Source organism: Mandrillus leucophaeus, unplaced genomic scaffold (assembly GCF_000951045.1).
Source record: "Mandrillus leucophaeus isolate KB7577 unplaced genomic scaffold, Mleu.le_1.0 Scaffold649, whole genome shotgun sequence".
NCBI lineage: Eukaryota > Metazoa > Chordata > Mammalia > Primates > Cercopithecidae > Mandrillus > Mandrillus leucophaeus.
Genome location: NW_012107019.1, coordinates 109181 through 126215, shown reverse-complemented (window position 1 = coordinate 126215; position 17035 = coordinate 109181). Strand labels below are relative to the sequence as shown.

The 17035-nt window shown below is 45.9% G+C and overlaps 1 protein-coding gene across 3 annotated transcripts in view; it reads left to right on the top strand.

Moving 5' to 3' along the window:
- The first annotated feature begins 738 nt into the window (after positions 1–738).
- Positions 739–17035, top strand: part of POMK (protein-O-mannose kinase) — a 32238-nt gene continuing 15941 nt past the window's right edge. Inside the window, exons 1-4 of one of the 3 annotated variants that reach the window (XM_012001033.1) lie at positions 739–796; positions 4679–4770; positions 9632–9727; positions 10641–10943. In XM_012001033.1, the coding sequence (XP_011856423.1) occupies positions 10662–10943 (282 nt within the window). In that variant the 5' untranslated portion in view covers positions 739–796; positions 4679–4770; positions 9632–9727; positions 10641–10661. Of the gene's footprint in view, positions 797–4678; positions 4771–9631; positions 9728–10640; positions 10944–17035 lie in introns of those variants that run through there. The other 2 variants (XM_012001034.1, XM_012001032.1) reach the window with 2 other exon arrangements.

Sequence of the window (17035 nt, the reverse complement as noted above, 5' to 3'; positions counted from 1 at the left end):
TATTTTAATACTGTTTGGATCGCTAGTAGACTCAGTTTTTTTTTAAACCCACACCATGTTAGTTTCTTAATTCTGGACTTTCTCAGTGTGTCAGTGTAGAAGCAGCTAACGCTTCCAATGTACACAACCCAGACTTTTCATGACCCCAGCCTGACTTCGACGCTGCAAGTCTCCCTCTCGGTTCCCCGGGGCAAGTGCCCGAGTACGTGTTGGGCTCCCGGCGGGGCTCCCGGCCGGCCCCAACGGACTTCCCCGCCTTTGCCCAGTTGTGCCCCTCCGCGGAGGCTTGCCAAGGTCTTGTCTGCTGCGCTTGATGTGTGCAGCTCAGCTTTACTGTGTCTGGGCTAAGCCCCACAGTTTCTTTTACAGAGTGATTGTCCAACTTCAGGCATCTGGGTCCGCGAGTGGTGGGTCTGGGCCGGAGTGGGGAATCAGCCTTTCCAGCAAGGTCCCTGCAGATGCCGCGGATCTGAGAAATACGCTTTGGAAGGCCTGGCAGTGCGTCTAGATCTGACAGCTGCTCTGCATGGGCCTGGCTCCAGGCTGAAGCAATAGTGGGTCAATGCAAAATCGTTCTCGTAAGTTCGGGAAGCAGAAGCCAGAGAGGGAGACTGGGTAGGTGCGCGCTGGTACCGCGGAAGCGTTAGCTCTGGCTTCAGTGCGCGGCCTGAGGAGGACGCCAGGGGGCAGCAGCGTCACGCCCGCCCGCCCAGGACGCGCTTCTGAACGCGCAAGCGCAGTAGGCCCAGTGCGTGCTGTCCTGGGGTAGCAGGGGGCGCAGAAGCTTGGGCTGCAGGTAGGTGCTGGGGCGAGGGGCGAGGGGCGAGAGGGCGAAGGGGTGAGGGGGCGTGCAGCTGGGTTTCTCGAGGGGCCTGTACGTGGCCCGGGCCGCAGCGTCGGCCGCCTGTGCGGAGGCTCCCTGGGAGGCTGCGCTTGGCCTGGGCGGCCGGGTCCACCGCGCCCAGCCCCCGCCTCCGCGTCCAGCCCTGCGCGGTAGCGGGAAGTTAAAGGACCCGAGAAGGGCCGGGCGAGGTGGCTCCAGTCTGTAACCCCAGCGCTTTGGGAGGCGGAGGCGGGAGGATCGCGTGAGCTCAGGCGAGAGAAGCCTGAGCAACATGGCGGAACTCCTGTCTCTGTAAAATAAAATTTAGCCGGGCGCGGTGGCGCTGCCTGTAGTCTCAACTACTCGGGAGGCTGAGGCGGGAGAATCGCTTGAACGCGGCGGGGGCGGAGGTTTCAGTGAGCCGAAATCGCGCTACTGCACTGCAGCCTGGGGGACACAGTGAGAGACTGTTTCTATTATTATTACTTTATTATCATTATTATTATTATTTGAGACGGAGTCTCGCTCTGTCGCCCAGAATGGAGTGCAGTGGCGCGGTCTTGGCTCCTGGGATCACAAGGCGTCCACCACCACGCCCAACTAATTTTTGTATTTTTAGTATAGACGGAGTATCACCATGTTGGTCAGGCTGGTCTCGAACGCCTGACCTCAGGTGATCCGCCCACCTTGGCCTCCCAAAGTGCTGGGATTACAGGCGTGAGCTACTGAGTCCGGCAGAGGCTGTCTCTGTTTAAAAAAAACAAAAACCAAACCAAACCGAAACAAAAAACGAAAAACAAAAAAACCAGAAAGGACCGAGGACTCTGTCTCAGCTCTTTGCCTTTGGGTGTTTATTTTGCACGAGATCATTGTTGCCAGGAGGTGTTAAGTGTAATCATATTCTTCTCTTTTTTTAGAAAGCAAAATTTCGCTCTTTTGTTGCATAATCTTGTCTTTGTCACCCTTTGCCTTTACTGTAGGACCCTAAGGCTAAATAAGCATTAAGAATATTTAAAATAATCCTTCTAATGTACCTTGTGCTTTATTGGCACAATGGAATTCTACTGTAAACTGCATTGGATGACACTACTCTGTGTCTTCCCTAGTTGTAGAAAATACCTTGTAAGTCGGTAAAAACTAGTTTTGTCCCTTTTCTTTTTTCTTTAAGCCAAGCTTTTCTCTATCAATAAGCCTGCCTATCAGTGTCAGAAATGCTTTGTATATCAATCGTGCCTGAATTTCTCCTGCCCAACCTGCCCCACCATCTTTATTCCTTAATGTGCAGGCTGTTTTCAGGACCAGTAAATTTCAGCGGTTTTTGCTTATTTCTGGACACGAAAGTTCCTTCAGCCACACAGCCTCATGCTATGCTCTGGGCGGCCTACTCCAGAATATGCTCTGAAACAAAAAAGCAAATCGGTGCTGAGGTGGGCTGAAGTCTTCTTTAAGAAACAGGCAGTCCCAGGGTCCCCTAGACCAGTCCCTAGGTGACCACACTGGGTTTGATTTAGTTCAACTCCTGAGCATTGTGGTATTTAGGGGAAAAATGGGCTTGAGTCCAGAAAACTTGGCTCCTCTGTGTATAGTGACCTTAGACATATTACTTCACCTCTGACTCAGTTGTCTTATCTGTGACATGGAAATAACAACAATTATATCCACTTCACAGAATTGGTGTGAAGTTGACACTGTATAAAAGTCAAATGAATTTTTGAGTTTTTTTTTTTAATTTTGTTTTGGTGTGGTTTCTTTTTGCTGAGAGAGGATTCAGAAGTGAATGTGAGGACTTAGGGATACATAAAAGGTTAGTGGGGCATATAAAATTTGTATTCAGCAAGAAATGCATTAAAGGTTTTCTTAGTAATGCGGAGGGTCCAACAGATTAGAAAATATGCATTTGTAGAGTCCCACAGAGTTTTGTAGCTGATGTTGGCAGCCTTTGAGTGGAAATGAAGAAGTGGACCGGGCAAGTTACATGGGGCAGGTGAATGACAAGCAGATCTGGGTTTATGATGAAGCTTCTAGTGTCTTCACTTGCTCAAATACCTTCCAAAACTCTGGCAAGGGGCTCAGCACTTTTACATTCATAACTGTGTATTCTTAAAGAATTACCACTCGTCGTCCCAACTTATATAAGCTTCAAGCCCCATACAATCTGAATCCACCCCTAGTGGCAAGGAAGGATTGGTGGGAGGTTAGGGGTAAGGAGGGTTGGAGGGTTGAAAGGATTTACCACAGGGTTTGAGCTGGGAAACTTGGATTGAAGAAGGAGGTGGCAGATGAGGGGCCTCAGAGAACGGGAGCTGTGAGGAGAGGAAGAGCGGATGCGGTGGGGTGAACACAGGAGAGGGAAAGCGGCCTTCATGGCTGAGGCCATGAAGAGGGAGAGGCGCCGAGTGACCAGGCAGTTGTGTGTCTTTGCTGAGTACCCACTGTGTGCCAGGCACTGGGGTGCACTGGTGAACAGGACAGACAGGCAGGCCTCTTGGTGCTTAGAATTTAGAGGAGGCCGGGGCCTGGGTATCCCAGAAAGGGAGCCTTTGAGGACTGAGGAAAGCTCAGGGGCCAGAGAGTGGGGTGCAGGGAGGGTTTAGGGAAGCAGATAGGGGCTAGATTTCAGGAGGCCACATAAGAGTTTGGACTTGATCCTGTGGGCCGAGTCAGGGGCTGTTGAATGTTAAGCCAAGTGGGATCACATCAGTACTTAGGAAGCTCTCCCTGCATGGGCCGGACACGGACACGGTGGCTCATGCCTGTAATCCCAGCACTTTGGGAAGCTGAGGTGGGCGGGTCATGAGGTCAGGAGATTGAGACCATCTGGCCAACATAGTGAAACTCCGTCTCTATTTTTAGTAGCTGGGCGCGGTGAGGTGCCTGTAATCCCAGCTACTCAGGAGGCTGAGGCAGGAGAATCCTTTTAACAAGGGAGTTGGAGGTTGCAGTGAGCCGAGATAATGCCATAGCACTCCAGCCTGGTGATACAGTGAGGCTCCATCTCAAAAAAAAAAAAAAGCTCCCTGCATGTATCAGCGAAACTTTCATGTATGCCTGGGGAGATGTGTACACAGCTTGTCTCACTAATTGTGGAAAAGTCAAACCAGTTGAAAATAGTGAACTGGAGTTTTGTACATCTGCATGGATAAATCTCAGAAATGTAACGTTGAGCTTTTAAAAAAGCTAGTTGCAACAGGATAATACCAGCCCATCACTGTTTGTATAAAGCTTGAAAACATATGTATGATTTATGGGCACATACTTGTGAAAATAAAAAGCATGTATGGGAAGCGGAGTTTGGTAGCCCATCCCTGTAGTCAGTCCCAGCTGCTTGGGAGGTGGAGGCAGGAGGATCACTTGAGTCTAGCCTGGGCTACATAGTGAGACTCCATGTCTTAAGTAGATAGGTAAGTAGGTAGGTAAATAGATATGATCGATTAGATAGACAGACAGATAGATAGATAGATAGCATGTATAGGAATTATATACACCAGTGGTTTTCAGACTTTAGCATGCATCCAAAATCACCTAAAGGATTTATTAAAACACAGATTTTCATTTCTGATTCAGTAGGTTTGGAGTGTGGACCCAAGAATTTGCATTTCTCCCAGGTTCCTGGACGATGATGCCACAGGTCTGGCGACCACAGTTTGAGAATCTCTGATGTCCACCAACTTGAAGATAAGAGATCACTTCTTGGGAGGGGGTAGAATTGAATGGGGAGGAGTCCAGAGGGGCTTCGACTCTATTTTTAATATTTAATTTCTTTAAAAAAAGATCTGAAAAAATGATGCAACGTAACTTGACAAAGCTGGATGAATGCTTATGATTTTTTTTTATTTTTCTCTGTATGTGAAACAGAAAAACGATACTGTTTGCTGTGTAATCCTGAGAATGGGCTGCAAGAGAGGAAAAACTGGGTGTCTGCTTGGGAATCTCTTGCGGAAACCCAGGTGAGAGGTGCTGCTGGCTCACAGAGGGGAGTGGAGGGTAAGGGCAACAAAGAAGGAGAGATGCTAGCGGCTGTGAGAGAGGTTTTGGTGGGAGCATTGAATGCATGTGGTAATTGGTTGGTTTGGAGGTTAGGGGAGGGAGGAATCAAGTCACACACGCCTGGTCTGTAACTTGAGTGGGTGGTTGGGTCATGAGCCCATCACAGAGGGAACCCTGGGGGAGGGTCATGTAGGGACGGGGGAGTTCTGCAGTGGACATCCCATACCTTGATAGGCCAGTGAGCGAAGCGTAGGAGAGATCTAGTCTGCAGTGCAGACTTAGAAAGCATCAGAGTTCAGATGGCTGCTAGTGTCCCAGGTATGGGTGAGGTTACCTGGGCCTTTGGCAGACCTGGAGGAATGCCTTCACCTAAGGCAGGGCTTGGCCAACCACAGCTTCTGCTTGTTTTTGCATAGCCTGAGAGCTGGGAATGCTTTTATCTTTTTAAATGTTAAGGGGAGACTTCAACGAAAATATAATTCACAAGCCATAACATTCGACATTTTAAAGTGTACAATTCAGTGATATTTAGTATATTCACAAGCTTGTACAACCATCATCACTGTCTAATTCGAGAGCATTTTAGCTAAAAAGAGACCCGATCCCCATCAGCAGCTATTCCACCCCCCGCCCCCCAGCCTCTGGGAGCCACAAATCTATGTTCTGTGTCTGAATTTGCTGTTTCTGGACATTTCATGTAAATGGAATCATATGGTATGTGGCCTTTTTGTCAGGCTTATTTCACTGAGCATGATGTTTCCAAAGTTCACCCATGTTGCAGCATGAATTAGTGCTTTTATTTTTTATGGCTGAATAATATTCCATTTATGAATGTACCACATTTTATGTATCCATTCATCTGCCAGTGGACACTCGGCTTGTTCCCACTGTTTGGCTGTTGTGGATAATGCTTCCGCGAACATTCATGTATAAGTGTGTGTGTGAGTGTGCATGTTTTCATGGGTACACACCGGGCAGTGGAGTTGCTGGGTCATGTGGTGACTGTGCTTAACCTTTTGAGGAGCGGCCAGACTGCTTTCCACAGTGGCTGCATTTTATTTTCTCACCAGTGATTTTTGAGGATTCCAGTTTTTCCCCATCCCCATACACTTCTGTTTTTACTGATTTTTGTATTATAGCCATCCTCATGGGTGTAAAATGCCATCTTGTCACACTTCTGATCTGCGTTTGCCTTGATGATTGGTGAAGCTGAGCATCTTTCATGTGCCTGTTTGTCATCAGTGTATCTTCTTTGGAGAAATGTCTATTCAAGTCCTTTGCCCATTTTAAAAATTTTATTTATTTATTTTTTTGAGACAAGGTCTCACTGTCACCCAGGCTGGAGTGCTGTGGCACGATCACAGCTCACTGCAGCCTTGGTCTCCTGGACTCAAATGATCCTCCCACCTCAGCCTCCTGAGTAGTTGGGCCTACAGGCGCATGCCAACATGCCTGGCTGATTTTTAAATTTAGATTTTGTAGACAGCAGGTCTTACTATGTTGCCCTGGCTGGTCTGGAACTCCTAGGATCAAGTGATCCTCCCGCCTCGGCCTCCCCAAAGCGCTGGGATTACAAGTGTGAGCCACCAATGCCTGACCCTTTGCCCATTTTTTAAATTGAGTTGTTTTTTGAATCTTTTGAGTTGTTCATCAGACATCCACATGGAGATGTCAAGGAAGCAAGCCTTGAGTTCTGAGGAGAGGCTGGGAATGGAGTTTTACCTTTGGAAGTCATCAGCAGGCAGTGATGAAAAGTCCTGAGTCTGGGTGAGCTCTCCCAGGGAGTGTGGCAGAGGCCTGAGCTCTGAGCTCTGGGCGACCCCACTAAGTGGACTCAGAGATGAGGAGCTGCCAGTGTAGTTTCCTGGAAACCAATTATAAAAGGCATTTAAGGAGGGAGCTATCAATCACGGTAATGTTATTGATAGGTCAAGGAAGACTGGGGCTGTGCTTTGACTGTTGTGTTTAGTGATGTGGAGGTCACCTGTGCTGACTGTGATATGGTCAGTTTGGGTGAAGTGGCAGTGAGTTGGAGAGAATGAGAGGACAGAGCTGGGGGTGGGGTTTGCCTGAGCTGGGCTCAGGGCCAGTTTCATGGTAACAGACAGTTTGTAGTAATAGGAGAGTGCAGGAACCTGGGGTGGGGCTTGGGAACTGGTGGAAATGCTCTCTGATTGCTTCTGTTTTTCTGGTAAAATAGGATGATCTCGTTAGATGATCAGCTGAGAGTGAAGGTGGGGGAAGAGGTGGTACATGTTTGGAGGAGGAGAGTGTGAGCTTCCAGCTAGCCTAAGGCCACTTGGGACACATCTGTCATGTTTTTTGACTCACTGCGATAACCAAGGCTGCACACTGGCAGGACTTGCATATCTCCATCAGAGGGACAGAGAATCATCTGAGAGGGCATGGGGCAGGAGTCCTTCGGGGCCTCTCTGACCTGGCCCGGTGCAGAGAGCTGGGGATGGAAGTGGCATGAGTGCTAATAGGGAGCAGGGGGTCAGAGGTACAGAGGATGTGGGAATGGGTGGTGGAGTGGGGAGAGACTGGAGCTTTGCCATTGGGGGCCTGGGCTGAGCAGGACTTGGAGCATGTGGTGATGAGCCTTATGGCAGGGGAGGCTCAAGGCCCAGTGTGTGCTTAGGGAAGTGGGCAGCAGAGCAGGTGAGGGACCCACGGGTGTGTCACAGGGGTAGGGTGTTGAGGAAGTTCCAAGGCAAGCTAATAGGGGTTATATGGCTGGAGAGAGGTCCAGTGTGGGCTTTTGGGGGATAGGGTGGTAGAGGTACCAGGATGTGTGCTAATAGGCTTCTGAAGCCTCGTGTGTGGTGATGAGGGTGTGTGTGATGTTAGCATTGTGTGTGTGTGTCTGTGGGGGCCTGCAGGGTAGGAGAGAATGGGGTGCTTATGGAGGGGAGGTGGTTGAAGGATTCTAGTGCTGTGTGTGCACTTGTGGGGGTCGTCTGTGATGGGTGTGTGCATGTGCATGTCTGGGTAGTTGGAGCCCAGTGCACGCTAATGGAGCAGAGCTGGAGGGACCTCATGGAGGGATCTGATGGAGGGAGGACGGTGGGAGACCTCGGCCTGTGCTGGCAGGGATGAGGATTGTGGATCTCTGTGGGGCAGGGGGTGGTGGTACAGGAAGGGTCTTGGTACCGTCAGAGGCCCAGTGCACTGAGGGTCAAGGTGGTGTGAGGTGTAATTGTGTCCCTGAGCATGAGGACACTCTAGGAAGGGGCAGCCAGATGATTTATGGTGTCCTAGAGGCAGCTACTGTGGGTTTAGAGCCATAGAGGCACTGAAATGTGTGCCATTGCTGGGAGAGTCAGCAGTGTGAGGTCTGGAGTACGCTCAGGAGCACCAGAACAGTGTGAGCTTGTGTGCTTGTGTCTGTGGGGTATTGGAATGTGTTGAGGTTCCAGGGAATACTGATGCAGGGGGTGAGTAGAGCCGTGGAGGGGATAAAAATAAATTTAAAAGGCCAGGTGCAGTGGTTCATGTCTGTAATCCCAGCAGTTTGGGAGACTGATGCAGGAGGATTGCTTGAGGCCAGGAGTTCAAGGCCAGCCTGGGCAACATCATGAGACCCAGTCACTACAAAAAAAAAATATATATAAAAATTAGCTGGATGTGGTGATGCACACCTGCAGTCCCAGCTACTCAGGAGGCAGAGGTGAGAGGATTGCTTGAGTTTGAGGCTGCATTGAGCTATGATTGCACCACTGCATTCCAGCCTGAGTGACATAGTCAGACCCTATCTCTAAAAGAAAAAAAAAAAGGAAGAAAATCATAGAATTTTGGAGATGAGTGAAGTTTAGGCAAATTTAAATGAAGTGGTATTTTGATGGGCTCAAAGCCATGTAGAACTGAGTGTAAAGGGGCCAAGATCTAGTCTGGACTGCAAAGTGGTCCCCTTTCCTTAGAAACTACCAGATTAACATAGATGTACAGGATTATCTCCAGAAACTCCTTATCTGAAGCTCTGCCCTGTTCGGAAACTGAGGTTGCTTCTCTGTGTCAGGGTGACTTTGATCCTCCAGGAAAGAGTGGGATGTTTTATTCCAATTGATAAGTACTTCAAACTGCAAAATTTCTGGTAGTCTGTGATTGTAGAGAACATAATTTCTAAATAGTAAAAAAGGAGTCTTCATCCAAAGGGGGTTTTTGACACTTTATGGCTGCAGTGTGTTCTTAGGAGAAATGCTGTTTTCTGTTAATGGTTTCATTGGTGTCTTGTCCCAGCTCTGGAAATGGGAGTGGATTTTGTTTTCTCAAGGAGGACGTAGTATCCTGGATTTTTCATGGCTGGCTCCTCTCAGGCCTCTGGTCGCAGTGTGAAGGTCACCTCCTCAGAGAGGTCTCCTGGGATGCTTCCTCCAGGGAGTTCCTACACAGTTACTCTCTATCCTTGAACCCCCATCACAGGATGATGATAGACCTATTTGTTTACTTGTTTATTGTCTGTCTTTCCCACTAGACTTTCCCCTAAGCTCCAGCAGGATAGGAACCTTGCTGGTGTAATTCACTGTGTGTGTGTCTCCAGCACCCACTGCAGGGCTGAGCACATAGAAGCTGCTCAGGACGTGTTAAGGGAATGAGCAACCGCAAGTCAGTGATGGAGGCGAAGAGAGCAGACTGGGACAGAGACTCTGATGGGCTTCCCCATGGCGCTGCTCTGTCCTGGGACTTGAGAACTTGAGGAAACCCGGACTTGAAGCAGGAGGAGGGCCCTGGGAAAGTTGGACCGTTTGGACTATGGCGATTTGTCTGGGTACATAGCTGCAGTTTCTGTTTACATACTTCCTGTTTTGTATTTTGCGGCAGGGTGTTTCCAGACCAGTCCCTGGGCGCCAACTAGAGTATGGACTGACCAGGTACCTGGATGGAGACCTGAGCTGGAGAAGGAGATGCGCTTGGTAGGTAACCCTGCATGTCGCAGCTGTCTCTGACCCAGTTCTGTCTCAGTGTTTCAGCATTCCAGTGCTGTTCAGCTGGCTCCCAATGGCATGACCACATCCACTGTTAAACTCTCCATATGCTTCCATTCTGCTCCATTCTGCTTCTGTAAATCACCTCTGCCACCCATAGTCCTACTTCAGGCCTCTCTGCACCCAGGCCCCTCCACCATGGCCTTGCACAGCTCCAGCGGTAGAGCCCACATGTTATCAGTGGTTCCTTATCACTGGTGTGACTTCTGAGTGGTCATCTCTCCAATCTCATCACTGTTATTCTAGCTCGTGTACTTGTCAGCTCCTGTCCGTAGTCATAACCAGGGCTTCTTAACTGGTCTCCCAGCCTCAGTCTCTTTCACCCCAAATCTACCTTTCATAACCGCTGAAGAGTAGCTTTTATTTCTTAAAACTGTTCAGGGGATTCTGAGTACCTCCTAGGGAACAGGACAGCTGCTTAGCTGGGTTCGAGAGAGGCCCTCAGCCTCCCAGGCTCCACCTGCTACCCTAAGCAGCCTCCTTCTGCTGTCCTTTGGTACCCTCTGTCCCCATCCCACCAGTTGACTAATACATTTTGCTTTCATTTTACTGAATATTCATGAGCATCTATTCAATGCATGCTACTGTGAGTCGTACAGAGTTAGACACAAACACCTCCCACCTAACCTAATCTAGAGGAACCCGTATTTTAGTTTGTAATAAAAAGTAATGATTATGGGAACAGCTAACATTGGGCATTTGGGATAAGCCTGGTGTTCGATACCTGCTTTAATCCCCACGGTAACGCTGTAACTTACAGGACCCTTGAGTAGAAGAGGAATCTGGACGCATTCTTGGAAATGAAAGCTGACTGTCATGACTTCTTGTTTCATTGTGTATTTTAGGAAATTGCAGAGGCCGTCAACATGGAAAAGCAGCCCCAGAACAAGAGGAGAGGCCTCGCCCCCCGAGAGGTGCCACCAGCCGTTGGGCTGCTGCTGATCATGGCCCTGATGAATACTCTGCTCTACCTCTGCCTTGACCACTTCTTCATTGCTCCTCGACAATCCATTGTGGACCCCAGACACTGTCCCTATGGTCACTTCAGGATAGGACAGATGAAAAACTGCTCACCTTGGCTGTCCTGTGAGGAGCTGAGAACAGAAGTGAGACAGCTAAAGCGTGTCGGGGAAGGAGCTGTGAAGAGAGTGAGTCCGGGTTCATTTCTGATTGCTGTCATCATGTTATTTTGCTTAACACAGTGTCCTCCAGCTCCATCCATGCTGGCACGAATTGCGGAATTTCATCCTTTGTTACTGCTGAAGTGTATTCCATTGTGTATGTGCACCGCATTTGCTTTGGTTGATTCTGTACTTTGGCAAGTGTGAATAGTGTACAGTAGGCATAGGTTTCAGCCCTTCGGGAAGCAGTGTAGCATCCAGTGTTAGGAACCCTGCTGGCTCTACGTTTTTATTGTTAAGCTCAATAATCTTATATCTGGCACTTTATTATTATTATTTTTTTTATTTTTGAGAGTCTCACTCTGTCACCCAGGCTGGAGTGCAGTGGCGCCATCTCAGCTCACTGCAACCTCCACCTCCTGGGTTCAAGCGATTCTCGTGACTCAGCCTCCCGAGTAGCTGGGACTATGGGCGTATGCCACCATGCCTGGCTAATTTTTTTATTTTTAGTAGAGATGGGGTTTCATCATGTTGGCCAGGCTGGTCTTGAATTCCTGACCTTAAGTGATCTGCCTGCCTCGGCCTCCCAATTGGACTTTATAATCCAAGGCAGGAAAAAAGGCAAATGCATAGAAAACTAGAAACAATACTTTTAGAATAGTTCATTAAATGATGGTCCATCCACTTGACAGAATATTCTGCAGCTGTTGTGTAGTTAGGAACCCCGAGAGGCAACAAGAAGAAAACCTTATGATGATAAGTGAAGAAAAAAATATACAAAATTGTGTAATTGACTTTTCAACTGTGAAATTACGTATATATGTAGATAAATAAAAAAATGGCCAGGCGCGGTGGCTCATACATGTAATCCCTGCACTTTGGGAGGCGGAGGTGGGCGGATCACTTGAGCACAGGAGTTCCAGACCAGCCTGGGCAACATGGCAAAACCTTGTTTCTACAAAAATAAAAAAATTAGCCTGGCACAGTGCCGTGCGCTACTTGGGAAGCTGAAGTGGGAGAATCTCTTGAGCCCGAGGAGTTTGAGGCTACAGTGAGCCATGATCTTGCCACTGCATTCCAGCCTGGGTGACAGAGCAAGACCCTGTCTCCAAAGGAAAAAAAGAAAAATTGAAAATGATAGAAATTGTGCTAGGGTGAAAGGGGGATTATGGACAATTTCTTTTCCTGTTTTTCAAACTCTATCATGGTATTACACTGATTTGTAACAATTTATTTTTAATTGGCACATAATAATTATCCATATTTATGGGGTACATAATGATGTTTCCATACCTACTTACAATGTGTAGTGATTGGATCAGGGCATATCTGCCATCTCAAACATGTATCACTTCTTTTGGTTGGGAACATTCAATATCTTCTTTTCTGGCTATTTGAAAGTGTATTGTTAGTTATAGTCATCCTCTGGTGCTATGAAACACTATAACTTGCTTCTCCTATCTGGCTGTAATTTTGTATCCTTTAACAAATCTCTCCCTATCCTTACCTTTGCTCTACCCTTCCCAGCCTCTAGAAACCTGTTCTGCTTTTTACTTCTTTGAGTAAGCTTTTTAAAACTTCTGCATATGCTTGTTGCCCAGGCTGGAGTGCAATGACGCAATCTGGACTCACTGCAACCTCCACTTCTGGGTTCAAGCAGTTCTCCTGCCTCAGCCTCCTGAGTAGCTGGAGTTATAGGCATGTGCCACCATGCCTGGCTAATTTTGTATTTTTAGTAGAGACAGGGTTTCTCCATGTTGGCCAGGTTGGTCTTGAACTCCTGACCTTGTGATCCGCCCACCTTGGCCTCCCAAAGTGCTGGGATTATAGGCGTGAGCCACTTTGCCTGGCTGCACATATCTTTTTGATATATTGATTTCCTTTCCTTTGGGTATGTACCCAGTAGTGAAATTGCTGGATCATATGGTAGTTCTGTTTATAATTTTTTGAGGAACCTCCATGCTGTTTTCCATATGGCTGTCCTAATTTACATTCCCACCAGCAGTGTATAAGAATTTCCGTTTCCCTGCATCCTCACCAGCATTTGTTATTTTTTGTCTTTCTGATAATGGCCATCCTAACTGGGGTGAGATGGTATCTCATTGTGATTTTGGTTTGCATTTTCCTGATGATTAGTAACATTTATCATTTTTTCAGCAATTTATTGGCCATTTGTATGTCTTGTTTTGAGAATGTCTGTTTAAATCATTTGCCATTTTTTGATCATACTGTTATTTTTTTCTGTTGAGATGTTTGAGTTCCTTGGATATTGATCCCTTGTCAGATGAATAGTTTACAAATATTTTCTCCCATTCTGTAGTTTGTCTCTTAACTCTATTTGTTTCCTTTGCTGGGAAGGTTTTTGGTTTGTTATAATCCCAGTGGTTTATTTTTGCATTTTTTTTTTAACTGAGTCTTGCTCTGTCACCCAGGCTGGAGTGCAGTGGCACGATCTTGACTGACTGCAACCTCCACCTCCCAGGTTCAAGAGATTCTTGTGCCTCAGCCTCCTAAGTAGCTGGGATTACAGGCGCCTGCCACCATGCCTGTATTTTTAGTAAAGATGGAGTTTCATCATGTTGGTCAGGCTGGTGTTAAACTCTTGACTTTAGGTGATCTGCCCTCCTCGGCCTCCTGAATTGCTGGGGTTGCAGGCTTGCAATAACTGAGGGCCCGGCCCTCAGTTATAATTTTACAAAGGCGGTTTCAATCCCTCCCTTTGGGGTTTCATAGCATCTTACTCTTAAGGTGTGCGCTGTGAAGATGGGAAAAGGCCATCGATCACTCTGGATTCTTCCTGCGGAAAGGGGGCATATGTTGACCCCAAAGTGAGAGGAGTAGAACTGCTTTGCAGCTGAGTATATTCATGCAGGCCGGGCTGTGGTTCCAAGGCTTTCATGACAAAGGCAGTAGTATCTTTGTAGTTTTAGTACAGCATTTAAACAGACAGTTTACTATAAGGTAAATAACAAGTTTTAGGATAAGGAGTGCAATTTCCAGTTTTAAAAGTAAAGATTTGAAAGCATTAGTTTGGGGACTTCATAAAGCGCATCAAGAATAATTGTTTTTTTTTGAGATGGAGCCTTACTCTGTCACCCAGGCTGGAGTGCAGTGGTGTGATCTCGGCTCACTGCAACCTCTGCCTCCCGGGTTCAAGCAGTTTTCCTGCCTCAGCCTCATGAGTAGCTGGGATTACAGGCGTGTGCCACCACACCTGGCTAATTTTTGTATTTTTAGTAGAGATGGGGTTTCACCATGTTGGTCTGGCTGGTCTTGAACTCTTGACCTCATGATCTGCCCGCCTTGGTCTCCCAAAGTGCTGGGATTACAAGCATGAACTATTGCACGTGGCAAGAATACCTTTTTTTTTTTTTTTGGTAGAGAGAGAGTCTTGCTCTGTCACCCAGGCTGGATTGCAGTGGTGTGATTGTGGCTCACTGCAACCTCTGCCTCCCGGGTTCAAGCAATTCTCCTGCCTCAGCCTCCTGAGTAGCTGGGACTACAGGCGCACGTCGCCATGCCCAGCTGATTTGTTTTGTATTTTAGTAAAGATGGGGTTTCACCGTGTTGCCCAGGCTGGTCTTGAACTCCTGAGCTCAGGCTGTCCGCCTGCCTTGGCCTCTCAAAGTGCCAGGATTACAGGCATGAGCCTCCGTGCCTGGCTAGAATGATTATTTTTTACATAGGCTTTTTAAATTGGTTTTGATGGAACTCTGTTCCATAAGGAATCTCAGATAAGACTTTTTAAAGCTGAGTCTAGCCATAGGTTTGTACTTTCAAATACTTACGAGTTGGGTAAGTTCCTCTCGTCTTGATGTCCCTAGATAACTTGGGGCTCCTGGGCCTGTCAGAAAGTGACATTCTATACTTACCATGGGTCAGGAACCCTGTACAGGGACTGCATAGACAAAGTATGAGGCCAGTTTTCCCAAGGGCTTTTACTGGCTTTACAAGTCAAGTTTGATTCCGTAAAGGAAAGCATGCCATTCCAGTCAAACCCTTGGTAAAATAACCAGTTTTTTCAATTGTGTCCTGTTACAAAAGAAAACAGATTCTTATTGTATTTATGCAAATAGCTATATTGCCATAAATTAAGAATACTCACAAATAGTTTTTAAATTCTGGAGAAATCAGGTAGAAACAAATATGCTCCAAATTTTATTCACAGGAGTGTACTTAGTTGCTACAAGCTGTAAATAGCTTAAAAGAAGTTATTCAGCAGCATTTTAAACAAAAAAGTTACTTCAGACTTTTATTAGTTTAGTCCGTGCATTTAACTTCTGTTTGATATTTATGAACACTTCAGCTTTCCATGAGAGTTCTAAAAGTTTTTTTCCTTTATTCTAATGTCATAATCTCCAAAGTTATCAGAAACTTGCATTCAAGAGCACATACCAGAGTTTTAACAGCTGATCATAAAACCATCTTCTATAGAGGACCAAATTAAAACAGCAGTTGTCTGTGGATGAGAAAAACATTTTAGGGGAGCCACCAAGACACAATTGACAAGGAAATTTGTTAACTCTGTGACACACAATAATTCAACACAACAATTATAATTATTACTGATGACATATACTGAGGCATATCAGAATTATAGGAATTTTATACGATTTTGCAGCATATAACTTTATATCACAAATTTATATTAATATAACCCAAAGAAAATTAAACACCATTTTCTATTTGACAGTGTTTCCTGCATGATTTTAATAAATTAAATAAGCTGAATATGTCTTTTGTCCTTTAGGGGACTTAATTTTTAAAAAATTTTAACTTAGAGCTTGATTTTGAAAGGTTTGTTAAATACCAAACTTTTAAAACATTGGATATTACAAAATGGAGTCTTAGGTTACCATAAGTCATTCATTTAGCCAAAGTAACTCAAAAATTTTACAAACGAAAAGCCATTATTCTGATAGAGAGGAGACTCAGCTTTCCAAACAAGACCCAATGAAGATAGCATGATGCTGATTGCCTCCTCTCTCTCCCCTCCCTGTTTTTTCTTTTGTAGTTTACTTAAAAGGTAAATAAAAACCTTTCATTATCTTTTAATATTACATAAAAATCCTTTTTAAAAGAGAAAACCAAATTTTATGTTTCCATTAGTGTATTTTTAATGTTAAAGCCAGTTTTAGTTACATTTTATAAATCTGTCTAGTTTTAATTAGTTTGACCATAAGGTAAGATTTTTTTTTTTTTTTTCCAAGACGGAGTCTATCTCTGTTGCCCAGGCTGGAGTGCAATGGCACAGTCTTGGCTCACTGCAACCTCTGCCTCCTGGGTTCAAGTGATTCTCCTACCTCAGCCTCCCAAGTAGCTGGGACTACAGGCGTGTGCCAACACACCTGGCAAATTTTTGTGTTTTTAGTAGAGACGGGGTTTCACTACTTTGGCCAGGCTGGTCTCGAACTCTTGACCTCTTGATCTGCCTGCCTCGGCCTCCCAAAGTGTTGGTATTACAGGCATGAGCCACCACACCTGGCTTGCCATAAGGTAAGATTTTTATAAACCTTTTATAACCCTTTACAATTTTGTTTTTTTCTTAGAACAAAACTGTTTTAAGAAAACTCTGTTGTGCTTGTATTCCAATGTCCAATTTATGGAAAAACTGAATAATGTGACTTAAACTTTAGCCAGTATGTTCACACACAGAATCTCTTACAATTACGTTTTTATAACCTTTTCACAACTTGTTCAAACCTTTAGATTTTTCCTATCTCATTTAAAACAGTTCTTTAACCTTCTAAACTTAGGCAAGAAATCCACATTCCCATGCCTTCTCATAGTCTTTTACCAAAAGTACATTTTACTTCCCTTACACACCTTGTGTGTAGAACTGTTTCTTCAGTAATCTCAAATACATGTTACACTGTTAACTCAGCAACTTTTACTTTTGGTGAAACGCCTGGTGAGTAAGCAATTTCAATTATGTACCAGGAGTGGAGCCTAGGACACCATAAGGTCTGACTTTTTCCAGTGTAGCTAGGGGGTGTGGCTAACTCCACATGTCTCAGGCCTTACCTAGCTATAAAGCAGGCAAGTTGTACAGTAAGAGTCATAGTGGCATTTTATGAAGCATTTAAGAGGCCTAACAACCTTTGAATTGTACAACATTT